General features: G+C 47.1%; 2 protein-coding genes across 7 annotated transcripts in view; one reads left to right on the top strand and one right to left on the bottom strand.

The window, feature by feature from the left end:
• ODF2L (outer dense fiber of sperm tails 2 like) overlaps nt 1–19494 on the top strand; it is a 409562-nt gene that overhangs the window by 238697 nt on the left and 151371 nt on the right. Inside the window, exon 1 of one of the 6 annotated variants that reach the window (XM_021090775.1) lies at nt 18387–18534. The exons of the other annotated variants lie outside the window; for them this stretch is intronic. The gene's annotated coding sequence lies outside the window, so the exon portion shown is untranslated. Of the gene's footprint in view, nt 1–18386; nt 18535–19494 lie in introns of those variants that run through there. 6 annotated transcript variants of the gene reach the window in all.
• The window catches only part of CLCA1 (chloride channel accessory 1), a 34127-nt gene that overhangs the window by 13489 nt on the left and 1144 nt on the right, over nt 1–19494 (bottom strand). The window contains 6 exon segments of the mRNA NM_214148.2: nt 1084–1311; nt 1864–2082; nt 5555–5732; nt 10370–10475; nt 15588–15735; nt 15903–16043. Of these exon segments, the coding sequence (NP_999313.2) occupies nt 1084–1311; nt 1864–2082; nt 5555–5732; nt 10370–10475; nt 15588–15735; nt 15903–16043 (1020 nt within the window).

A 19494-nucleotide genomic window follows, 5' to 3' on the forward strand; every position in this document is an offset into this window, starting at 1 on the left:
GTCCCTCAGCCTCTTAGACTTTATTTCAAGAGACTAGATAGCCTAAAATAGAGATAGAATACCTATTCTGTATTTGGCACCCTTAAGCATCAGATATAATCACATAATTCAGTTGTATTTACTGAGAAGCTCCTCTGCAAAAGATATTGGGCCAGTAGCTTGGATGGATTAAAAGGAAAGTCCTATCTCTGAAGAAGTTTTGTTTGAGCAAAGAAGATGACAGAAGAGCCAAAAGTCGTGAGAGATGTTAAAAGAAGAAAAAGGTTCATAGGATTCAGAAAGACAAATTGTTGAAAGGATCAGGAACAATTCAAGAAGTCGGTAAAAAATTCAAGAAATAAGCCAGCATTTGCTTGCCCAAAAGGAGGTCCTATATGCCCAGAAGTCTGGAGTGTTAAGCTACCTCCAAACTGAACCATAAATCAGGGTTCACTTTTTTCCTAAGAGATTCCCTCTTTTATCTGTGTCCTTTCTTAATAGCATCATTAATTTATGCTCATACACTTATTTCTGTGATCATGCAGTTAATCTCCCGCATAAGACTACAAGCTCTATGACAGCAGGTGTGGTATCTGGCCCTTGTGGTATTCTTTTTTTTTTTTTTTTTTTTATCTTTTTAGGGCCACGCCCACAGCATATGGAGGTTCCCAGGCTAGGTAGGGGTCAAACTGGATCTGTAGCTTCTGGCCTATGCCACAGCTCACAGCAATGCTGGATCCTTAACCCACTGAGCGAAGCCAGGGATCAAACCTGCCTCCTTATGGATGCTAGTCAGATTCGTTTCCACTGAGCCATGATGGAGCTCCTTTTGTGGTATCATTAATGCCTAACAGTGCCCAGCATGTAGAAGGCATCTGGTAAATGGATACAGAAAAGCATGAATGCACAGGTGCAGAAAAACTCAAAAGCATAAATGTTACCAGTAGCTTTGGGGGGCCTATGTTGTTGCATCATTTGAGCCATTGCTCTGCCCTTGGTTATCTAATCAACTGGACACTAGGCATGCACAGAAACACTGCAAGGGGGTTTCTTAGGAGACACAATTGTAAACACTGGCAAACGATGGTAGGGAACTTGTCTCACAGTAAATGCGGAGCGAAGCCCCGAGCAGATGGACGTTCCTCCCGAGGCTGCTGTGGGTAAGCTGCGGGCAAGCGCGTCTCTTTCCGCGGCGCTGTTTATCTGGACGAGTTCACTTTTTACATAGGCAGCGCTGTCAAATGCCACCATCCCAACCCAGGCCCCTTGCTCCACTGTCTGCAGAAGGAAGAGTTTGCCTGCTTGATTCAGTCGCTTAAGACGGCCACCAACCTGCGTGGGAGCAGAAGAAAAGCAGTCAGCTGGGTTTAGATGGACAGACGAACAACAGGACCGCGAGAGGGAACTTGGACGTGGCTGCCTCAACACAGAGCACCTGACAGGCGTACTCAAGGCATAGCCTCACATAGAGGCAAATGTTCCCTTCATATTTGGTAGCATCTTTGGATGGGATTTTAGGGCTTTTGCATAAATAGCCCTAAAAGGTAAAGCCAGATTTGGCTGTAGTTCAAGTATTAGTTTCAATGCTCATGGGTTCTGTCAAGCTGCGTCGTGTCAGGGAACCATAAAAACGCTACTACTGTGTAATTCATCGAATCTTTGCCCGCAAATTGAAAGCTAGTTTAATTGGGCAAACGAGCCACCTGATGCTGACTTTTTGCTGAATAAAGTTGAGGTGGGCATTTCTGATGAAAAGGCTGCTGCTGCTGTAACTGTTCTGACCCTGCGGTTGCGTTTATTCCCGGCCAGTTCCAGGCTGTGGTCAGATCATCTCGAATGCAGTGCGAGACGAGCATCCGAAAGACCACCACTCCCTGGACCTACCGTCATGCTTCCAGACTTGTCGAGGACTAGACACACGATTCTCTGTCCGATCTGCAGCAGTGAGAAGGTGGGCGCGGGTGGCTGTGTTGTCATGGGAGTGGTTTTCTTAAAGTCTTCAGAATCTTGGATCACTTCCCATGTGCTTCGGAGATTGCATTTTTGGTTTTGGTCGTTTGGAGCTTCTTTATTGTGGTTTTTTTCTTTACAGAATTCAACCACCTGAAATGGTCGATAAAATGACAGAGGGAACAGTAAACTGCTTGTTTAAATCTTTAGCACTCCGATTAAAACATTTTAAATCCCTCCTCCCCAGTCTGCTCTGTTACCCACCACCTCGGCTCCACCCCGCAGTCAGTGCCAAGCACTGCTGGGGAAAACAACAGTCAGATCTCGACCTCACTGGACCCTGTTTCCCTGCGCTCAGATCTACCTCTTCCAGCGACCACCACTGCCTTCCGTCCACCCACATCTCGGCATCCCCCCCCCACCCCGGGACGGTCTCCTCTCTCCATCCTTTCCCTTCCCGCTCTGTTCCTGACTTCCCGCTGACTTACAAACACCTGGCTTTCCAACTTCCTACACCCAACGCTCCAGCGCTCTCCGGAAGCCACCGAGACGCCCTGCAGGATCCCCGGAGTTCCTCAAATGCTCAAAAGGGAACTCCTCACCTTTGCTCCGGCTCCGCTCTTCCCCGGCACCGAACAGGCCTCCTGACTGTTCAGCCACCTGGACCGGGAAGCGGAGCGCTCCTACTGCCCTCCCTCTTTGACGTAACCAAGAGCCACACATCTTCCTGCCTCTCCATGTCGTCATCTTCCCTCCTGCTCCGTCACATCTTCCTGTCTCTCTGTTTCCTCATCTTCCCTCCTTCTCCGTCGCTCAAGCCCTCACGGTCCTCCTTCGGCTACTGCAGCCTCCGGGCTGACGTTTCCAGCTCACTCCGTCCTTAACTGGTCACTCGCTCCACGGCGCCAGGGCCCTCCTCCTTCTCACGCCTGTCCTCGAGATCCTCGTGCGGCGCCTCGGGGCTCACACTCTCGATCCCCACCACCTCCCCCAGCACACCGCGGCCTCTGTGATGTGGGTTTTCACCCCGCTCTCCAGCTCGCCCTGGGGCTGTGTGCTCTGGGTCTCTAGCTGCCCCCGCAGCGGCTGAGCGCTCAGACCTGTGGGCTGTCCTAGGTCTGTGTCAGCATCTCCACTGGTCGAGGGATTCCTCCTCCTCTGTCTTCGGCATTGTGAACTTTACCTTCGTGTTGCAGCCAAAAGGTGCTTTTCTCAAGAGTCTTTTCATCTCATATCCTTCCCCCAAAGAATTCCCACTCAGACTGTGGCCTTACAGAATCTGCAGAAGCTTCAGGAAGGCTCTTTCACACTGTGCTGCACTTTCCACGCGAAAACCCACCTATGACAGAGGCCTGTTACCAAATTTTGCTTCCTCAAAACGTAGCCCTTACACACAATAAAAGCTAAATATACGTTTGTCAGGGTTTTTTGGTAACCTTAACCAATCTGTAAATTCGTTTCTTAAAAAAGCTATAAAATGATGGAATTCCCACTGTGGCACAATGGAAACGACCCCAACTAGGATCCATGAGAATGCGGGTTTGATCCCTGGCCTTGCTCAGTGAGTTAAGGATCTGGCGTTGCCGGCAGCTGTAGCTCCAGTTGGACCCCTAGCCTGGGAACTTCCAAATGCTGTGGGTGCAGCCCTAAAAAGACGAAAATAATCTATAAAATGGCAATAGTAGTTACGCAAGAATTAGAGAGGAGCGTGAGCAGTGGGCACAATAGTAACACAGCCAGTGAAGGACCGTGTCTGCTCCTCTCTAAAGCATCCTGTGCCAACATTTGGGGACTGAAAAAGGAGGCACCAGGTGTAAAGACCTGGTTCCCCTCTCAGTGGCTTTACAGTAATACCATTCAATTAAAAATCCTAGGAGTTCCTGTTGTGGCTCAGCAGGAACGAATCTGACCAGTATCCATGAGGATGCGGGTTCAATCCCTGGCCTCACTCCGTGGGTCGGGAATCCTGCATGGCTGTGGCTGTGGTGTAGGATGGCAGCTATAGCTCTGATTCTGTTCTTAGCCTGGAAACTTCCATATGCCTTGAGTGCAGCCCTTTAATAAAAAAGAAAAAAAAGAAAGAAAAAAAAACAACCTAGGTATCGGAGATTCTAGTAATTTAGAAAGGAATCGTTAGCTGTAAAACAGTTATTTTTCTCTCTATTTGCATGTTCAGATTGTTTTGGTAGTTTCTGTATTATCAATGTGGCTACTTTTTAGCAAGAGAACAGGAAAACCTTTCGTATAAGCCCCAAGTAAAGGTTCCTAAAGCAGACTGCACACCATTTTAACTGTGGTTAATTTAAAACAATCTAGTCCCGCTCTTGGAAGTTTCTGGGTAAGTCTGGACCTAGACTGCAAGGCCAGACGGAAGGATGGTCCTGGGGAGCCATACGCTACATCACGTTTTTAAAACTCACCCCACTGTTACAGACAGACGCTTGCAAATTCCTTCATTCTCTACTCCAAAAGGAAAACGTTCTTTTATGTGAGAGGCTGGAAGGTAGGAAGCACTGCCCGCTGAAATCGGGTAACTGAGGCATTTATCTTCGCTGGTACAAATTCACTGACATCCATGTTTGGCATTAGCAAAGGTAATTGTCAAATTTACTTTATAACCAGTCAGTCATTAAAAAAACCGTGCAGATGGCCCCTGCCCTGGCGTCGTATGACTTCGGATTTTTTTTGACTTCATGACGGTGGAAAAGCCATATACATTCAGTGCAAACCGTACCTCCCATTTTGAACTTTGACCTTTTCCTGGGCTCTCGGTGTGCAGCGTGATAATCCCTGAGGCTGCCGGGCCGGCAGCAGAGCCACGGCTTGGTAACCTCGAGACCGTGCAGGTGAACCATGCTACCCCCGGGCCGCCGCCGTTCTGCTTTTAGCTCAGCACGGTATTCAGCAGATGGCGTGAGCCATTCAGCACCAGGTCATCATACGCAGGCTCGTGCGGGATGATCTTGCCCAACTAGAGACTCATGTGTGTTCCGAGGCGCATTCGAGGCAGGCTGGGCTAAGCCGCGATGCTCCCAGGTCAGGAATGTTAAACGCGTTTTCACCGTGTGACATTTTCAACCCGTCGTAGGGTTATGGAGCACCACCCCATCACACACGGAGGAAGATTTGCATTTCAAAACTAGTTAAAGCTATTACAACTGTGTACAAACGCCCTAAGGGCACCAACACCCTTAAAAGAATGGAAGGACTTAGTCAACAGCCCAAAGCAGATATGCCCGCTGAAAATAGATCTCTGAAAGTTAAATCAACAGCTACTGCTCACGTCCTCAGTAGCTGCAGAAAAAGTGTCTGATCCCTCGGGGTAAATGTCCTACTTAACTAATGTTTCTGCTTTTCTGCCGTTAAGGATATCTCCAGTAATTCTAAGCCTTAAACTAAAGGCGAGAGGGAGGCAGTTGATGGAGAATCAAAAATGGACCGAAGGCAGGGCTCTGGGGAAGACAGGACTGCATCCCTGACTCTGCGTTCCTGGCTTGTCCCACGGATGCCCGCTGCTCACTCAGGACTTGCTAACATTTGACCCCCTCTCGAAGCATCTGGAAGGAAAACCTCACGAAATGTACGCGTGTCGAGAATAAAAGAAAAGAAAGGTCAGAGCACTTACCGATTCAATGCTCTGTGCATACATTATGGAGGCCTTCTCGCTCTGCTGGGGATCGGGTATGAACTCACACTCCTTCTGGAACAGCCCCGTTACTCTGTCTGCTCGGCACGGTTTGGTGACACAGCTGCCTCCTTGGCATTGTGGTAGTACATTTGTACCGCGGATGGCTGCCGAACATCTGAAAATGCATCACGGTTAGACGGTTAGACGCGTAGGTGCTATGCTAATTTCGAAGGCTTGGACTCTGCGGCCAGGCTCTGTAGATAGCTCTGTCCGCAGTTTCCTTTCACAATTCCAGAAACTAATACATCCCCTCAAATAGCAAATAAATTCTCATGAGAGTAATTTCTGTTTGCCAGAGAGTATCTGAGCGCTTCCCAAAATAGCATCAGAAGGTATTTCCACGCAGCAGAAAAGCTAAGGCTGGCTTACGGTCCCTGGGGTCTCTGTTAGGAATTGATGAGGGTCAGAGCCTGAGGCATTTCCCAGCCTAGTCCCTCCTTCCCGGAAGATCGGGAGCTGCCTTTTGTTCCCCTCAAAAGTCTCATCGACATTTTTTGTTTGTTTTGACCTAACTAGTTTATGTCCTACAGTTTTTGCATAGTTCTTGTATGTTCAAGGGTATTTTCAATTTTTCTTTATGTGCTTATGAGTTTTGTTGCCATTATTAATGGAATGCTTTTCCGGCACATTTTATTTTTTGAGTATGTAAATCATATATGAACACTCAGAAAATTTGGGAAATAGCAGAAGAGTATAAAGAAGAGAAGAGAAAACTCACGTCCCACTGTCAGAAATAAGCTCCTGCCAACAGTAACGATAGCACGATAAGATTTCCTTCTCTCCGTATCAGCGGAGCTTGTACGTGCAGCTTGGCTCCTTGCTTTTTAAAAAAAAAACCTTAGCATTTTTAATGTACTATTATAATTCATAATAGTTCAAAGCATGATCCTAATAATTTCATATTTTGATGCTATACTATGAATTTAGCCCAATGTACGTAATTTTGTTCCCCCCTCATTTGTCAGTACTAAAAATAAAACCTCCATGAATAAATACATTTTCCCATAAAATTTTGACTGCATTTCCAAGTTTGCTATATGACCGATTCCCCAAATAAATCATCAGATCTAGAAGTCTGAACATTTTAAAACCTGTTGATAGAGCTCATTCTATCATTTTCTTTAAAGTGGACTGTTAAATGTGAAATTACTAGATCCAGAAATAGGGAAAATTTTATTAGAGATTTGATGTGTCACCAAATTGCTTTTCAGAAGAGCTGTGCTAGTTACGACTTTAGCAACTGTCTAGGGGAGGCCTCACCCCACAGACAGGACTTAGAGGCAGTAAATGACTCTCATCTTTGTCACACTTGCACCTCTTTGGTCTCTAGTTAAGTCTGAACCTTTTCACATGTTTATTGCCCATTTTAATTTCTTCTTTTATAAATTATTTGTTCTCCTCTTGTGTCTTTTTTCTATTAGGGTACTATTGTTTTCCTCCTGGTTTTCAAAAGTTCTTCATGTCTTATAATGATAAGCTTTTAAAAGCCTGTTTTTAAAATTATTGTGGATATCTTTTCACCTTTTTTATTTTTTTATTTAGTTTATGTTTGACTTATGTACATTTTAAATTTATATGTAGCCAAATTTATTATTCATTTGACTATATTATTTTCCAATTCTTGAATGTATAGAAAGACCTTCCCTTCATATAGGAGTTCAATATTTATTAACATTTTTCTGGTTTTCATTCTGTCTTTTTTTGGTCCATGCCCAAGGCACGTGGTATTTCCCAGGCCAGGGATCGAACACATGCCATAGCAGTGACCCGGGCTGCTGCAGAGACACATCAGAACCATAACCCACTGCACCCCAAGGAAACCCATTATGATTTTATTTTTTATATTGAATGAGTCTATCCTATTGAAGGAGTGCCTGTTAATTTTTTTCCCCCACATTGTTAAAAATTGTCCTGACATCTTAAGAAGTCTTGTTTTCCTTATGGATTTACCATTTTAGCCATATTAAAGAGTAAATTACTTGCCTGTCAGTTCACATCATTTTAATTAATGTAGCTTTACGGTAAATTTAAAATTCAACAAGTAAAAGTTTTCTTTATTACTGCTCTTTTTCAAAAATATTCTTAGCTACTATCTACTGAATAAACTAGGGTTTCAAAAATGAGGTAGAAGTAGCAGTTCCCATCATGGCTCCGCGGAAACAAATCTGACTGGCACCCATGAGGTTGCAGGTTTGATCCCTGGACTTGCTCAGTGGGCTGAGGGTCCAGCATTGCCGTGAGCTGTGGTGTAGGTCACAGACATGGCTCGGATCTGGCGTTGCTGTGGCTGTGGTGTAGACCAGTGGCTACAGCTCCAATTTGACCCCTAGCCTGGGAACCTCCATATGCTGCAGATGCAGCCCTAAAGAACAAACTAACAAAAGGTAAAAATAGATGTACTTTTGACTAGAGTCAAATCTATATAAGACCTAAATATTAATTTGGGTCAGATTTACACCTTCCATGATTTGAAAGTCTCTCATTTAATCTTGATTTTGTTAAAAATTCCTTTAGAAGGATTTCATGGTTTTCTTCAAATGTAACTTCCACATTTCCTCAAGTTTTCCCTACTTTTATTATACCTTTGATTGCTATCTTGAATGTAGCATTTTTCCCGTTACATTTTGGACTGGACTGGGTATTGTTAATACATGAGAAGGAAGTGTGAATATTCATTTTGCATCTGGTCCTCTTATTGACATCCCTTCTCAGCTTCAGTTTGTGTTTTCCCCGCGGGCTCTTAAAGTGGACCACATATCATCTGCCTGAGAGCATCTTCTCTCTTCCTTTCTAGAAGCCCCCAGCCTCCCCAGTGCGCTGTTGCATTGCTACGACTTCATAAACAAGGTCAGGTAATCATGGCGATCCCGTCTTATTCCTGGGATTGTCTTTGGTGATTTTCTGTTAAACATGATGTGGGCTGTTGGAGTTGGATTCATGTTCTCTCTCATGTTAAGGAAGCCTTCTCTTATGTACAGTCCTGTCTTTTTTGTGATTGTTTCTAGTCCTTAAAAGTAATTTTTAAAATTTGGTAGGCAGGAGTTCCCGTCATGGCTCAGCGGTTAACAAACCCGACCAGTGACCATGAGGTCGCAGGTTCGATCCCTGGCCTTGCTCAGTGGGTTAAGGATCCGGCATTGCCATGAGCTGTGGTTTAGGTCTCCGGCATGGCTCGGATCCAGTGTGGCTGTGGCTGTGGTGTAGGCGGGCAGCTACAGCTCTGATTTGACCCCTACCCTGGGAACCTCCATATGCCGCGGGTGCAGCCCTAAAAAGACAAGACAGCAGCAACAACACGGGTAGATAAGCAATACATACTATCTGCATGTTATAATAAAATCTCATAATAGGAGGACAGCGTCATCATATAGGTTTGCTGTTGTTATTGGCAGGGAAGGAACACATTGCAAATGCAGCTGTTTCGAGGAGCTCTGGACAGGAACGTGTCCTAATGAGCTTTCCTCGAGGGGATGCCCAGGGTCTGTCCGGAAGCTCTGCAAGGAGCAGTGGGAAAGGCGGATGTCACGGTGGAATGGCATCTGCTGGCTGAGCTTCCAGAGGTGCCTATCCAGCGTCGGATCCCGTCGGGGGAGCGACCCTGGGGCGTATATGAGGGAAAATGCACGTGGGCCGAGCTGACAGGGTCTGACTGGAATGAAGGGGACAGCGGACAGCGGTCTGGGACCTTCGGGAGCCCAGGGCAGCCTCCTGGGAAACGGTGCCGAGTGAAGGCAGGAACCAGACCCAGGCTGGGCGTCTCCCTACACAGCCATGGGGGGCGGGGCGGGGAGCAGAGCTGGGAGCAGGAGCCAAAAAGAGTATTCTGCCCACTGCCGCCTCTACAAAGAGGGCGGTGTCTTTAGCTCAGCCCTAAATGAGCAAGGCTATTAGATTCCTTTTCAGGGGCTGTTGGAATAATCATTTATTTTTCTTCTTTACTCAGTATATTGGTTACTTACCTAATGTCATAGTGTCGTCAGATTTCCAGTCGACATCCCTCTTGGTCTTAGTGTATTTATTATTCCCTTCACCCTGCTGGGTGTAATTTACTATCCTTTCATTTAAAATCTTTTTAGAAAGCCATATCCGCATAATTCTTTTTCATGGCATCTTTCAGATTTTAGTATATGAATTACGCTAGTGCTTTAAAAAATTAGGAAGCTCCTTCTTTTTTATGTTTGTACTAAAGCAGTTTATATTCCCTGAAATTTTTGATTGCAAGGGCTTACCCGTAAAACCTTGGCCGCCAAGGTGTTAGGTGTTCAGTTCGCCTTCTACTGACACTATGCGGCACTTTATTTAAATTGGGAGTTTTCTGTTCTGTTTTAGTATTGGACTGTCTTTAAAATGTCGAATATTTAATATTTGGAAGTTAAGTTCTGAAGCCTCTCCCAGGCCCATGCACGTTCACACAGATACCGTTCTACCTTTAGGCACTGAAGCTTTGTTTAGGTCACTGATGATGACATAAAAAGGTGACGATCCTCAACACAGCTCCTGTGGATTCTTCTGGCTGTCCACACACACACACACACACAGACAGAGGATTTACCGCTGCAGAGTAGAGAACGCAACTAATTAAAGCCTTGGTAAAGTGGGTAAAAGTGGTAGCTTTATGGGACTCTGAAAAAGAAGGCACTGAGAGAATGAGAGATAGAAGATAAGACAAAAGACTTTTTAAAGTAATCAATTCAAGATAAAATTGGTTGCAAGTTAAAATAGTTTGGGAAAAGTTAATCGCAGTGTACATACATCACTGGTTTGTTCTTTTTGTTGGATAAGTAGAACTTCTGCTCGTTGTTGTACTCATTAAACACGCCCCATCGCAGGTGAGCCCATTCGTGGACAAATACCCTTCCTGTGAAAAAAGAGTTTGAACATCTGATTACAGAAAAAATGGCACCATTACCCCCCTTCTTAGGGGTTAGTTTTTGAAGCAGCTAAGATTATTTATTTTTAAAAAACCTTTTATTATAGTTGATTTACAGTGTTCTGTCAATTTCTATCGTTCAGCAAAGCGACCCAGCCATACATATATACATACATTCTTTTTCTCATATTATCTTCTGTCATGTTCTATCGCAAGTGATTGAATGTACTTCCTTGTGCCATAAACAGGACCTCATTGCTTATCCATTCTAAATGTAATAGTTTGCATCTACTAGCCCCCAAATCCCAGTCCAACCCACTCCTTTTTCGTTTTAAACCTTTCATTGAGGTAGAGTTTATTTACAAGGTTGCAATAATCTCTGTTGTATGACAAAGTGATTCACCTATCACACATCCATCCTTTTTCAGATTCTTTTCCCATAGAGATTATCTCAGAATATTGGGTAGAGTTCCCTATGCCAGTCCCAAATCCTCAGTCCATCCTCCCCCCACCTGTCCCATTTGGTAACCGTAAGTCTGTTTTCTCATGTATCTGTTTCTGGTATGCAAATAAGTTCACTTGATCCTTTTTTAGATTCCACAAATAGGTGACATCGTGTGGTGTTTGTCTTTCACTGTCTGACTACCGTCTCTTAGTATGATAATCTCTAGGTCTAGCCATGTTTCTGGAAATGGCATTATTTCATTCTTTTTTATGGCTGAGTAATATTCCATTGCATATATGCACCACATGGGATTAATCTCCAAAATATGCAAATGCCTCCTGCAGCTCAATATTAAAAACCCAAACAACCTGATAAAAAATGGGCAGAAGATGTAAGCAGACATTTCTCCAAAGAAGACATACAGATGGCCAAAAAGAAAAGATGCTCAATGTCGCTAATTATCAGAGAATGAAAATCAAAGCTACTCTGAGGCTCCACCTCACACCAGCCAGAATGGCCATCATCAAAAGGTCTACAAACAACAAATGCTGGAGGAGATGCGGAGAAAAGGAAACCCTCTTGCACCGTGGGTGGGAATGTGAATTGGTACAGCACTGTGGAAAAAAAGTGTGGGTATTCCTCAGAAACCAAAAATAGAACTACCATGTGATCGAGCAATCCCACTCCTGGGCATGTATCTGGAAAAAACCATAATTTGAAAATCGGGAGTTCCCGTTGTGGCACAGTGGTTAACGAATCCGACTAGGAACCATGAGGTTGCGGGTTCGGTCCCTGCCCTTGCTCAGTGGGTTAACGATCCGGCGTTGCCGTGAGCTGTGGTGTAGGTTGCAGACGCGGCTCGGATCCCGCGTTGCTGTGGCTCTGGCGTAGGCCAGTGGCTACAGCTCCGATTGGACCCCTAGCCTGGGAACCTCCATGTGCCGCGGGGAGCGGCCCAAAGAAATAGCAAAAAAGACCAAAAAAAAAAAAAAAAGAAAAAAAGAAAAAGAAAATATACATGCACTCCTATGTTCATTGCTGTGCTGTTTGCAATAGCCAAGATGTGGAAACAACCTAAAAAGCTAATGACAGAGGAATGGATAAAAATACCCCTTAAACTAGGAAAAAGTATTCTTCTGAATGTCCTTATGCTTTCCTATGTCTTTTTTAATTAAACCTTTGATTTCCCAGAAAGAACAGTCTAATATGACCATTGCACATTTTTGTAAAATATAACTTCCCATTTTGCATTACACGTGTTCATTAGGCACTTAAAAAGTGCCAGACAGCTATTCAGACAAAACTGAACCAGTGCCCTGTCCTCCCAGAGCTCACGGTTGCAGCTGACACCCAGCGTCTTGGATGGCGGAAACCCTCGATGGTCCACGGGTGGCGACGGCGCTCGGCTAGGCTGCTCTGAGAGCCGGAGGCGTGTGCAGGACAGCACTCCCGGCGGCAACTCGTCCCCGGGCTCCCGCACGGCAGGCCCCACGCATGGCCGGCTGCAGCCCCTCGGCCCTGTGCTCGGGCCGTTCCTGTCTTTCCAGCCTCCCGCCCTGGCGCCTGCGCCGCCGCCCCTCTCAGCCCGTCCTCCGTGTCCGTCTCCAGGGACGCGCAGGGGGGCACGCGCCGTGTCCAGCGTCTCCCCTCGGGTACCGGGTCCCTGAGGTTTCAGGCCCTGCCCCTCGGAAGCCGTGCGTCTGGCTGCGCCGCACCCCCTTCCGGACGCTTGGACAGCAATCCCTGCCCTCCTCCTGCCCTCGCCCGTCCCGGCTCAGTTCTCCACGGTCCCCCGCTGGAAACACTCTCCGCCTTTCCCTGACGCCTCCTCGCCCTTCGACGTGAAGGTACAGCCACCCGGAAGCCTCCTCGGACCCCGCACTCGACGGCCGCTTCCTCTCCGCTTGGCGATGTCCACGAGGACGTCGCCCTGCCCTGCGGGCCTCGCCGCCCACTGCCAGTCTCGCACAGACTCGCCTCCGGGAGCACGGGCGCGGGCCTCCTCATTGTCGTGTCTGGGCACATGCTGTCGGGAACTGGACAGGTGCTCCGGGAGGGCTTGTTAAGTTTGGGTGAATCTTACTGGCTTGTGTACATCCCAGTGCTTCTGGAAGGTAACTGCCGCCGCAGGCCGAGTGGGGGGTTAGGTGAGGAGTCCGTGCCTCCCGTCCCTCCCATAAGGATTCAGATTGCTGGAGATTCTGGGGACAACGGATGGCCTCTTAAAGGTAAGGGGACACTGAGGGAGCAGACGGGGACCCACAGCGCAGGACAGAGTGTAAAGGAATGACGCGGCCCACGGTGGCCTTGGTGGTGGGGCGGGCTCGGCAGTGAGATGGAGCCCTTCAGAAAATCAGTTCCCTGCACGCTTACGGAGCCCCGCACTGGGCATCTTCTCTTCTTATGGAGGCGTGGAAAAAGAAGGAGCAGGAGGCAGGGGTGGGAAGGGAAGGAGCAGGAGGAGGCAGGGGTGGGAAGAGAAGGAGCAGGAGGCAGGCGTGGAAAAAGAAGGAGGAGGAGGCAGGGGTGGGAAGAGAAGGAGGAGGAGGCAGGGGTGGGAAGAGAAGGAGGAGGAGGCAGGGGTGGGAAGAGAAGGAGCAGGAGGAGGCAGGTGTGGGAAGAGAAGGAGCAGGAGGCAGGGGTGGGAAGAGAAGGAGGAGGAGGCAGGGGTGGGAAGAGAAGGAGCAGGAGGAGGCAGGTGTGGGAAGAGAAGGAGCAGGAGGCAGGGGTGGGAAGGGAAGGAGCAGGAGGAGGCAGGGGTGGGAAGAGAAGGAGCAGGAGGAGGCAGGTGTGGGAAGGGAAGGAGCAGGGGAGGAGGCAGGGGGGGGAAGAGAAGGAGGAGGAGGCAGGGGGGGGAAGAGAAGGAGCAGGAGGCAGGGGTGGGAAGAGAAGGAGCAGGAGGCAGGCGTGGAAAAAGAAGGAGGAGGAGGCAGGGGTGGGAAGAGAAGGAGCAGGAGGCAGGGGTGGGAAGGGAAGGAGCAGGAGGAGGCAGGGGTGGGAAGGGAAGGAGCAGGAGGAGGCAGGGGTGGGAAGAGAAGGAGCAGGAGGAGGCAGGTGTGGGAAGGGAAGGAGCAGGGGAGGAGGCAGGGGTGGGAAGAGAAGGAGGAGGAGGCAGGGGTGGGAAGAGAAGGAGCAGGAGGCAGGGGTGGGAAGAGAAGGAGCAGGAGGCAGGCGTGGAAAAGAAGGAGGAGGAGGCAGGGGTGGGAAGAGAAGGAGCAGGAGGCAGGGGTGGGAAGGGAAGGAGCAGGAGGAGGCAGGGGTGGGAAGGGAAGGAGCAGGAGGAGGCAGGGGTGGGAAGAGAAGGAGCAGGAGGAGGCAGGTGTGGGAAGGGAAGGAGCAGGGAAGGAGGCAGGGGTGGGAAGAGAAGGAGGAGGAGGCAGGGGTGGGAAGAGAAGGAGCAGGAGGCAGGGGTGGGAAGAGAAGGAGCAGGAGGCAGGCGTGGAAAAAGAAGGAGGAGGAGGCAGGGGTGGGAAGAGAAGGAGCAGGAGGCAGGGGTGGGAAGGGAAGGAGCAGGAGGCAGGGGTGCGACTCCTCCCTCCAAGAAGGTCCGCGAGTGCTCTAGGGCGTGGGGGCGGGACGGGATTGGGGCGGGGGATGACGCAGGCACCAATGCGCTTTAGTTTGCTTGTTTGTTTTCCCTGCCTTACCTTCATTTAAATAAATGAAGAGAGTCAAACTGGTTTTAATCTTTTCAAGATAGTAAAGAAACGTACTAGTTGTTGGTAAACCTAGTTAATACTAATCATACTTGATTATACTTGAAAAGTACCTAATATATATAAATACTCCATTGATGGTTTCTTTTCATATTTTCACCAAAGATTGCTCTAGATAGTTCATATGGGAATGATAAATGATATTTTGGAGGAAATTTTGACTTTAATCACAGGTTTTCAAGGGCCGAACAGCAAGGATATTCTGTTTGGTTTTCAAAGGGTGGTCCCTGGTCAAACGGTGTCACTTGGGAGCTTGTTAAAAATGTAGATTCTTGGGTTCCACCATCAGAATAATCTGTTTATCTGTGTATAATTTGTTTATGATTTGAATGCACATAAAAGCCTGAAAACACTGCAGGCAGGAAATTTAATTTGTGCAGGTGTCTTCCCACAGAGCCACAGATACCTAGTACTACCTCTTAAACTCTTTTACAGTTATTATCTGATACTAATTTCCGAAAATTAAAAAATATATTTACACATATATGCACGATATGAAGAAAATACATTTCTAACTGAGAAATGCACTGTTCTGAATCTGGCTTATGTAAACAAACAAGCTCTAATAGTTTACTTGGCTTAAATGAGCTTTCTCAGAAAGCTAGTGCTATTGTTGATCTACTTGGAACATAAAAAAAATTTTTTTTTGTCTTTTCTAGGGCCACACCCACAGCATATGGAGGTTCCCAGGGGTCTAATCGGAGCTATAGCCTACACCACAGCCACAGCAAGGAGGGATCTGGGCCACGCCTGCGACCTACACCAAAGTTCACGGCAAATGGTGGATCCCTAACCCGCTGAGTGAGGCCAGGGATCGAACCGGCATCCTCATGGTTCCTAGTCAGATTCATTAACCACTGAGCCACGACGGGAACTCCACAACATAAAATTATTAAATGATAAGACATATACAGCAGAATAGTCTCTCTCTACCCATACCTTGTGGTCCATATTGAAGCACCTTTTTTCCTGCTACGAAGTCAGGAGTGAAATAAATTTTTTCACCCTTTTCTCCACAGTTTCCCATCTGCTCCGTATAGGGCCCATCATTTTCTGGAGGATTTGGTTCAGTAACCACAACATCAGCCTGAAATTTAAGAAAAAGTTTTTATCATTGCAAAATTTTAGCAAGTGAATTGGCCTTACTCACTAGAATATTTTGAAACAATTTCATTTGATTCTGGAATATTTTGATGAAAGAAATCTGAATCACAAAAGAAAACTGAACTTGAAGCCATAACTTGCTATTCTCACATTTTTGTAGGTCTCAAGTTTGGGTTTCACATATTCCGGTTTTGCCTTCCAACTTGCAGGAATCAAAATGGCAACATTTTTGAAATAGAATCTTTTTTCCGTAGCTTCAAACAGATATGGAGATGCTTTGGTCACCATATCCTGAAAAAAGGAAAACATAAGTAAGTTCCCTTACGACAAAGAAAAAGGTGGAAGTACCAGTTAGTCGAGTTTACGTCTGTATCTCACATCTCCAAAGACTAGCTATTTCTCAAGCCAGGAAGAGACGGTTTGTTTTGTTAGGAGGAATAGCTGGCCTTTATCGAGATTTTACCGCTGCTCTGGGTCCCAGTGTGATGCTTCACAGTGACGACTCCAGGAGCAGACACTAATCGTGGCTGCACACTCGTGGTGGAACGTCAGGAAGTTTCCTTCAGTCCTTCTGAGCCTCAGTTTCCCCATTCCTAAAATGGTAAATACTACAGGGACCAGCTCATAGGGCTGTTGTGAGGATGAAACCAGGTCAACCAAGCACTTGGAACCAGGGCCGCTTGGCACAGGTGCTTATCATGTATCAGCTGTTCGTTTCCTTTTATTCGACCCTTAAAGAAGAGGGAGAAACTGAGAATTACAGAGTCTTAGTCTCCATGTCTCACACCAAGTACTGGTGGGAGAGAAACGCAAATGAAGGTGAATCCGGCCTCAGCAGCTGCTGACTCTCTGATGCCTTGGGGGTTACGATGGTGTTTGGTTTTAGAATAGCACTGTGTTAGGTTTAAGGAAATGATATAATTACATAATTTCTCTACAAATTATACTTAATTTTATTTCTTTGAAACAAAAGCATCGTAGTGTTCCTGAGATGCAGCAGGACAGGATGGTAGAAGGAGCATTACAAGGTATTTATAGGAAGGAAAACTGGGCCTAAAAGCCACCGAAAAACACAGAAACGAGTATAGACAGAGGGAAGGAGAGGACTGAAGACTGAGCTTCAGGGGCCCCAGCATGCAGAAGTGGGGAGAGAAGGAGCCAGCAAAGGAGACTCAGAAAGAGCAGCAGGTGCACAGGGAGGAAGTCAGAAGGCAGGGCTCAGAGCGATTTAGAGTGATCGCCAGTGTCAGATGCTGCTGAGCAGTCAAGTAAGATGACGACTAAGACCTGGAGGATGCGGCACCCTGAGTGGGTCCTTAATGGAAGGAGATGGCGCCCTGTGAGGGAATTCAGGAGAGTGGGAGGTGAGGAAGCAGAGGCAGTGCCAACAGCATGGCAAGAAGTTTTTCTGCAGATTAAAGGGGAACGAGAAATGAAGCAGTAGATGAAGGAGGCCTTCAGGGCAGGGGAGTTTTGTTTGTTTTAAAAAATGGGAACTATTACAACATGTACATGTTAATGGGAAAAAGGCCTGATAATGCAAGAGAAAAAAGGGAGCATTCTTGGAGGAAAGAAAGTCCTTCTGGGACAGAGCAGAGTCACTAGACGCCGCCACCGAGGAGTGGCGGAGTCCCGTCCTGGGGGCTGGCCTCAGGAGCAGGCCCAGCTCTGGGTGTGGGAAATAGCCCTCAGGTATCCGTGCAGAGGGTGCATGCTGCTTTCCCGCTTCCCGATGGGATCGACTTGGGGGATGCATTTTATTCCTCTGAGCCTCAGTTTCCATCTTTCAGTTGGTGATAGTAATTGTTGACTTGCTAGTTTAAAAAAAAAGTTCTCGAAATGATTGCATCTCTTTCTAAAAAAAAGACAGATTTTTAACAATCACTAGAAGAATTTAACATTGCATCATTTTTAAAAATAAAAACACTATCACCCAAAAAGCTGAAAAGTAGGTGCGAAACCTCCTATGTTAGAGTATTCTATTACAGTTTGTCTTGTGAAATGTACATTTTTAGTGTCTCATAAGAAACAGCAGCAGCCTGAAATGTATCTTTTATGTCTTAACGGAAACATTAATAAGGACTCTTTGCTTTGGCATCAGTTCCAGATTTTCAGTGATCTATCCAAACAGACAGACTCTTGAGGTTGGAAGACTGTCCAGGACGAAGTTGATAGGATGGGCTGGTAATTCCTTCAGAGCAGGGATAATGCATTGCTCACCACTGAGTTCCTGGTATCGGCCGTGATGTAACTGCTCTGTAGATACTTGTTGGACTAAGGAACAAATGAATGAATGCAGTGGTTATGATGAGGGGCAAGGAGTGCCAAGGTTGGGGGGGGTGCGTAGGCTCCCATGCATTGGGGAGACCCCAAACTATTCCCATTGTGTATCTTTGTGTGTGTGTGGAGGCGGGGGAGGAGGGAGAGAGAGAGAGAGGGAGGAGGGAGAGAGAGAGAGGGAGGAGGGAGAGAGAGAGAGAGAGGAGGGAGAGAGAGAGGAGGGGGAGAGAGGAGGGAGAGAGGGGGGAGAGAGCGCGCTTCTCTTCTGCGGCTTCAGCCACCTGAGCAGCGTGCAGGTGCCCTGGGCGGAGCTGCAGCAGCGCCATCTGCTGGTACCGTAAGTGGAGCGCAGGGTCCGCCCCCGGAAGCCAAGGTTGAAGAGGTGACTTAGTGCCTTCTGCCCAGGCGGGGAGTCTCCCCACAAAGCAGAGTGGGGGCTGGCCAGGGAAGTGGCAACGACCGCGGAGAGGTCCCTCGACTGCAGGTCTGGAACCTCATGAAGGTACCCTTTTATTAACTCCTCAGTTAGGGACTCTGTTTCCATCCTTTCAATTGGTGAAATGAATTGTGTTCCTGTGACAAGGACACATGGAAACCAATTTCTCTCATACCAGACTCACACCAGACACCCAATTTAATAATGATAGTGAGAAGCGTTTTTCTCAGGAGGAAACTCCCAAAGACGATGAGAGAAAAGTCCTTTTGCTTTTACTCTAAATCACCATATAAACACAAATTACCATCGTCATTAGAGATAAGAGCTGCTTCATTTCTGCTGATAATATTTCCAAGTCTGGAGGCATCAAAGATGCACAAAGTTTTCTGATTGTCGAGAGTTTCAAAAGGCGTGAGTTTGCCTTTCACTCAGGCAGTGGTGTCTCATGATCTCCGGTTACCCAGTGAAATCCCCTCCCCTTAGGGCCGCGCTGCTCCAGCCCCAAACTTCTCCAAACTCTGTCTTTCTGGGTTTGCTTCTGTTCCGAGCCAGGAACCTCAGAGGTGTCCTCCTGGCCCTGCCATGTTCTGAGCTCACACACGGGGACTTTGCTCCGAAACAATCGCAGTCCTTCGGCTTGATGAGCAAGGATGAGCCCTTTCTAAGATTAAACGGGGGACTGGGGACCGGGGACTCTGCCTGCTGTTTACTGAACCCTTACTCTGTACCGGATACTTGGCATGCATTTAAAAGTTCTTTTTTCATTTTTGCAATAATTTTAGACTCACAGGTGACATGCAAAAACTGTATAGAGTTTGGTGGCAGGTTAGAACCAGCAGACGTGAGTTATTCTACATGGATAAACAACAAGGTTCTTCTCTGTGGCCCAGAGAACCCCACTCAGTGTCCCGTGATAAACCACAGTGGAGAAGAATATAAAAAGGGTGTCTGTATGCGTAACGGAATCGCTTGGCTTTACAGGTGAAATTAACACAACACTTTAAACAAACCGTACTTCAATTTTAA

Source organism: Sus scrofa, chromosome 4 (assembly GCF_000003025.6).
Source record: "Sus scrofa isolate TJ Tabasco breed Duroc chromosome 4, Sscrofa11.1, whole genome shotgun sequence".
NCBI lineage: Eukaryota > Metazoa > Chordata > Mammalia > Artiodactyla > Suidae > Sus > Sus scrofa.